This window comes from Fukomys damarensis, unplaced genomic scaffold (genome assembly GCF_012274545.1).
Source record: "Fukomys damarensis isolate Sample0158 unplaced genomic scaffold, DMR_v1.0_HiC HiC_scaffold_30, whole genome shotgun sequence".
In the NCBI taxonomy this organism is placed as follows: Eukaryota; Metazoa; Chordata; class Mammalia; order Rodentia; family Bathyergidae; genus Fukomys; species Fukomys damarensis.
Window position 1 is genome coordinate 31,005,160 of NW_022900942.1, and position 6,582 is coordinate 31,011,741.

Here is a 6,582-nt window from a genome sequence, read left to right on the forward strand (position 1 = left end):
AGAACCCAGTCCTTCACTGTAACAGAAAGATCTGATGATCCTTTATTTTATAGGCAGGCACATACATTCCACCCTCAATTTATGGAAAATGTACTAGTGTTGACCAAAATATTCCTTTTATTGAACAGCAATAAAAATAGCTGTGAGTCAGGTATGGTAACAGACACCTGTAATCCCAGCATTCAGGAGGTTGAGACAAAATGTTCTTGAGTTCAAGTTCAGCCTGAGCTACACAGCAAGTTCAATGTAGCCAGACCCTGTCTCAAAAAGAAGAAAAAAAAAATCTGTAAAAATAAGTGGAAAAGAGTAATTTTACATTATTGTTTCTGTCATGTGCTTTGTGCTGGAATTTACTTCTCAAGCATTCTTGCTTTATCTGGAACATTTTACATTGGATTTCTGTATTACTGAATATTAGTGTTTAATTCGGAAGCATTTAAGAAACTGCTAATCTGAGACCAATGATACTTTTCTGGAGTTTGAGATCTTTTTCTTAAATGCTTATTTATGTATAAAGTGGCAGTCTCATCCACTACTCTTCCACTCAGCCAGCAGTTCTTTTTGTACCTCTTCTGGTAGTTCATAGAAAACTTGAGGATCAATGCCAGATGGAAAATTAATTTTCTCCTCAGAATAATCTTGCTCTCTACTCTCTGTGAGTCCTTCTTGATGAGAGGCTGTTGCTACTGTTTGTTTATGGGTATCTGTAGTGTGGTTTGGGGGGAAAAATGGCTTACTCTGCAAATTAGGAAGTGAATGGAAAACAGGGTTCGTAGTGGGAAAAAGGAAACCTTGAGATTCTTTAGGAACCTGACTCATTCCATTATCTACATAATATGAATAACCCTTTGGGCTAGACAGATAAGAGCTACTGCTACTTAAGCCTGATGTTCCTGGTTCACAGGGAGACACAGAAGACACCTGCGTGCAACTGGACAAATTATCTCTAGGATTTACGGGAATATCCTGAGTTTGTTTTGTACAGAAGAAAGATAATAGTCCTCTAGAGGCACGTAGTGGACGACTCAAATTTTCATTCATTTGAAATTTTTCTCTAGATTTTCCAGAAAGGATTTCTTCTTGAATATCTGCTGGAAGTTGCTTAAAGACTTCTTGGTCAACATCCTCAGGAAGTGAATGGTGTGGGGATTCATTAATGTGTTTTTCTTTTAAAAAATTTGTAGAATCTAGTGAAGATATCTCTGATCTTCTACTTTCAGTCCTCCCAGTTGTTAGAAAATTGCAGTTTGCTTCTGTGTCTTTGGAAAAGTCTTCCACGTAAGTATCTTTCATTTTCTAGAACACAAAGATAGGAGAAAAATTCAAATATCTGATATTTTTAAACTATCCCTGCTACTGAAATGTGCCTATAGCTATTATATGACAAATGTTTCAGAACTACAAGCAACTTCAATCTCAATCCTTTGTGGCCAGTCCCAAACAACTAGAGATACCATCTTTAGTTAGCGTGACTATACTCACGCTATCATAGAATAGTATTACTCACTATACCAGGAAGAGGTTTCCTTCCTAGATAGTATTGAGCCAGAGCTAAATATGCATTTAGAGATCTTGAAAAGATCTCAACAATCATGTACTTAAATGTCTATTTCTGTAAATAAAAGAACAGTATCCTAGAAAAAAATAAGTAATTCACTTAAAGGTTTTTACATATACATATCTATACACATATATACATCTATACACATATATACATATATACACATATACATATATATACATACATATATACATATATATATATATATATATATATATACATGCAGAACATAATCAATCATGTACTTAAATGTCTATTTCTGTAAATAAAAGAACAGTATCCTAGAAAAAAATAAGTAATTCACTTAAAGGTTTTTACATATACATATCTATACACATATATACATCTATACACATATATACATATATACACATATACATATATATACATACATATATACATATATATATATATATATATATATATACATGCACAGAACATGAAGGCCTGGTTTTTCAAAAATTATTGTTCTAAAAGTACGTTTCACAAAGAAAAAGAGTATTTCTATGGTAAAAACCCAATGTTATTTTTAAGATGGAACATTTTCTACATTTATATACAGTAAAAACTTGAAAACACTTTCAATTCTAATTAATATAACTTTTCTATAGTTTTTCATTTCAATTTCTTTTCCAGGTTTTTGTTTGTTTTTATTTTTTATTAGTACATGTTTGCATTACATGATTACATTCCTTATGGCGAGTTAGTACATGTACATAACACATCTTAATTTTTTTTTGTAATCCCTTTTCCTCCTTTACCCTCCTCCATCTCTTGATCCCCTACCCATTTGAACAAAATCTATCTCCCTACTTATGACCTTTTATTTTTCTCTTTATTTGTATTTTTGGTTTCTCACATGAGAAACCATGCAGTATTTAAACTTGAGTGTCTGATTTATTTCACTTAATATTCTAGTCTCAAGGTGCATCCTTCTCCTGCAGACTCGAATTTATTCTTCTTTATGGCACAGTAGTATTCCACTGTGTATAAATACATTTTCTTTATCCATTTATTTACTGATGGACATAGCACCATGAAAATGTATACACCATCAAATATAGCTCAGTAAACATTAATACAATAGTAACTCAAAGAATATAAAAGGAGTAGAAAAGATTCCAGCCATTAGATTTATTGAATACTGTGTTTCAAATATACAGGGTACTTTCACTTATATTTATAACTAACCCCACTGTAAATTACAATCCTGTTCCCAGTAATGAATGTAACTGTATTGTATACCTAGAATGTACCAATACACTCAATAAAAACAAAACTAAATAAATAATTACAATCCTTAATTCTCTTTATATGGATTAAATAAAATGTAAAGAAGAAAATGCTTTAACTTGCAATTAATAAATAGAAAAAAGGTCACAGAATAAAAGGAATTTGAAGAGAGCATTAATTCACTATTTTCATAACACTATTCTGTTTCATAATAAGTAGAAATGAAAATACTATTAAAATTACATTAACTGATTAAAAATATTTTAAATTGAGTTAATTACAAGCATTAACAACATATATAAAAATTTCATTTATCTATTTACTTTTTGCAGTACTAAGGAACCCAGAAGCTTGCTCTGAGCTACATTCCCAACCCTTCCTTTATTTTGAGACAGGGTCTCGCCATATTGCTCAGGTCAGCCTTGAACTTGCGATCCTTCTGCCTTAGCTCAGTATCTTGGATTACAGGTATGCATTACTGTGTGAGATGAAAGAGATCATTTTTTATAGCAGCCCACATTTACTAAAATAGGGATACACCTATAGGTGTTTTAGTCATTTGAAAATATGACTGGCTTCTGCCTCTTTGACTATGTTGTTAAATTATAAAATCAGCAAATTCTAGCAACACTGCTAGCAAAAAATAATATAATTTCAAAATTATAAAAATTTTAAATACCTTAATAAAAAATTATGGGAAGGGTGCTGGTAGTTTACGTAAAAATAGACAAAAAAAATGTTATTCCCAATTTCTGAAAATATCATATTCCTATAAACAGTTAAGGTGATATGTTAACTCTTCCAAAATAGGGAAGCTCCATAATGGTTTTCTCTTATCTGGTGATCCTTATGTTTTCTCTTTAGATCACTACCATATTTCCCTGAAAATAAGACCTAATTGGAAAATAGGCCCTAGCATGATTTTTGTTTTGTTTTGCTTTTTTCTTTTCTTTCTTTTTTTGGGGGTACCAGGGATCGAATTCAGGTCCTTGTGCTTGCAAGGTAGTTGGTGGCACCACTGAGCTAAATCCCCAGCCCCCTAGCATGATTTCTTTAGGATGATTTGTAATATAAACCTTACCAAAAAATAAGAGCCCCAGCTAAGACCATCAGCCAGACATAAACCTTTAGTATAATAAATTATAAAATTACATCAATATAAATTAAGTATTATTGACATTAATATTTAAATGATAATATAAATTATAATTGGACGATAGGTAAATGCCTATGTAAAGAGATGAAGGCAAGACTTAATTATTGGATGACTACAGTACAGACAAAATGCACAAATAATGCATTTGTGCACCTGATAACAAATGGATGTAGCTGAGCTGGGGATTTAGCTCAGTGGTTCCAGCAACTACCTCACAAATGCAAGGACCTGAATTTGTTTTTTGACCCAGGATCTCACTATGTAACCCAGGCTACCCTCAAACCCATGGTGATCCTCCTGCCTCAGCCTCCTGAGTGCTGGGATTACAAATGTGCACCACTACGTCCAGCCCTTACTGTCATCATTTTGTTGCCATTCTTGTCTCATATATCTTCAGTTTACACTTGATTTAATGGAAACTTTGTGAAGCGTCGCCTACAAGAGTTGTGATATGGGTGAAGAATTCATGGGATAAAATCGCTGATAGCTGTGTTGCAAAAGCACTACAACTAAGTTACATGGACAAGAACTGCTCACTTAAGGACAGTTCTACTACTATGAGTGACTGGGGGCAATGGATCTACAAGAAACACAGTCTCAAGAAATTCAGACCGGAATTCAGGGTTTGGAAAGTTATGACAAGAGAGGGTGACATGACTGTATTTAAATAAATGTAGATTTCTGTAAATGAATAAATGTAGATAATTGTGCATGAAAAAATAAGATCTACTGTGTCTTCTGAAGCCAAAATTAATATAAGACCCAGTCTTATTTTTGTGGAAATATAGTATATATTTAAAAGCCAGCAACTGTGATAAATACTATAAACAAATCAACCAAACAATAGCACCCCAAAGAACTTCTAAGTAACACTGTTAAACACAAAAGGGCTGGGGATTTAGCTCAGCAGTTCGGTGGCCTGCTTGCAAGCACAAGGATCCAAGTTCAATCCCCAGCACCAAAAAGAAACCACAAACTTAGATTTATCATTTAACCACACAAATCTAAGAAGAGTGTACTTACAAAACTATGCTTTCCAGAGTGTGAAGTTGTTGATGATGATGGTGTTAAATAATAATCCATAGGTCCTTTCTTAGCTCTATTTAGTGCTTTAAGGTTGCAGAAGCACACACTCAAAAGGGTAAGGTGAAATGGCATCTTCACATTTACCATATTTCGAAAAAGTTTCATTAGTATATTAACCAATGAGGTCATCACATCACAATTTCCTAAATAAAATGTTTAAGAAGATAATATCTAAATATATTATATCAAAATTAGTATTAACAGGCTAAGATAAATTTTTATTGCTTAGATTAAGAAATTACTACTCAAGAGACTAAAGGAAGAGGATTGTAAAATCAAGGCCAAGATGGACCACTTAGTGAGACCCTATCTCCAAATAAAAAGTAAAAAGGGCTGGGGATGTAGCTCAGCAGTCAAGGGCCCCTGGGTTGAATCCCGTACAAAAACAAAAAAAAAAAGAGGGAGGAGAAATTAAAATCCAACAATCAGGAGGCTGAGACAGAATGACCATCATGAGTTCAAGGTCAGCATGGGGTACATAGTGAATTCACAACGACCCTAGACTATATAGCAAGACCTTATCTAAAATAAATTTTTAAGTAATTAAAATTCAAAATATACATCATTGGTCATACTGACAATGTTTGTTAAATTTTCAATACATAATTATAATAGCTTTGTTCCCTCTGAAGTTTGCAAATTGAATGTTAGATGAATCTTAAAATCTAGATGTTTCACAGCATGTTTACTTTTATTATCCATTTAATAAAAAAAATTTCTCGATCCCTGGTACCAAAAAATAAAAATAAAAATAAATAAAAAATAAAAAAATTTCTAGTCACAAAAATATTTAATTGCTTTCTTAGTCCACATGAACACTCCTTTTTGGAATATAATTCTAATTCAAAGTTTACTCTTTAAGAATTCAATCTTGTCAATTAAATTCTTAGAAAACTTGTCCATACCTGTCCCCAACTTCTGAATTACATGGGATGGAATAGGGCACTGCCGACTCTCACGATTATAATACTTAGATGAAGACCGACGGATTGATAATCGTACTGTATGGGGCTTCCTTCCATCTTGGCATACTCTTAAAAAAAAGAAGAAATTATAAAAAGTATAAAAGACTTTTAAAATAGCATAATACCTCATTTATTCAAAGGTGTCAGACTGGATAACTGTAATATGTATAGTAAATAACTAAAGTAAGCAATAAAAGTTCTAAAATTTCGAAATAAATATCTCAAAGTCCATGCATTAAAGCTCTGAGGCCTTATAGGTCTCACTCGGAACTAGGTGCTGTCAGAATTAGAACAGGAATAAGATTTAATCATAACAAGCTGTTTTATAATCCAAATCCAAAATATAACTATAAGCAGCATTATTAAAATCAACAGGAAATTTGACAGAAGCAAATGAATCAAAAATTACAAAAGTTTTTAAATATTTGTTTCACAAAATGAGATTACAGAAAGAAAACTTTTATTTACTTTAAAAATGAGATTATTGGGCTGGGGATTTAGCCCAGTGGTTCTGCCACCTGCCTTATAAATGCAAGGACCTGAGTTCAATCCCCAGTACCAAAAAAAAAAAAAAAAAAAAA

General features: G+C 32.4%; 1 protein-coding gene across 9 annotated transcripts in view; it reads right to left on the reverse strand.

Moving 5' to 3' along the window:
* Positions 1-260: 260 nt before the first annotated feature.
* Poli (DNA polymerase iota) overlaps positions 261-6,582 on the reverse strand; it is a 24,569-nt gene continuing 18,247 nt past the window's right edge. For 8 of the 9 annotated variants that reach the window (XM_010619721.2, XM_033757498.1, XM_010619720.2 and 5 more), the window contains 3 exons: positions 5,942-6,069; positions 4,974-5,179; positions 261-1,296 (listed from right to left, as the gene is read on the reverse strand). In XM_010619721.2, the coding sequence (XP_010618023.1) occupies positions 526-1,296; positions 4,974-5,179; positions 5,942-6,069 (1,105 nt within the window). In that variant the 3' untranslated portion in view covers positions 261-525. The remainder of the gene's footprint in view (positions 1,297-4,973; positions 5,180-5,941; positions 6,070-6,582) is intronic. The other variant, XM_033757500.1, reaches the window with a different exon arrangement.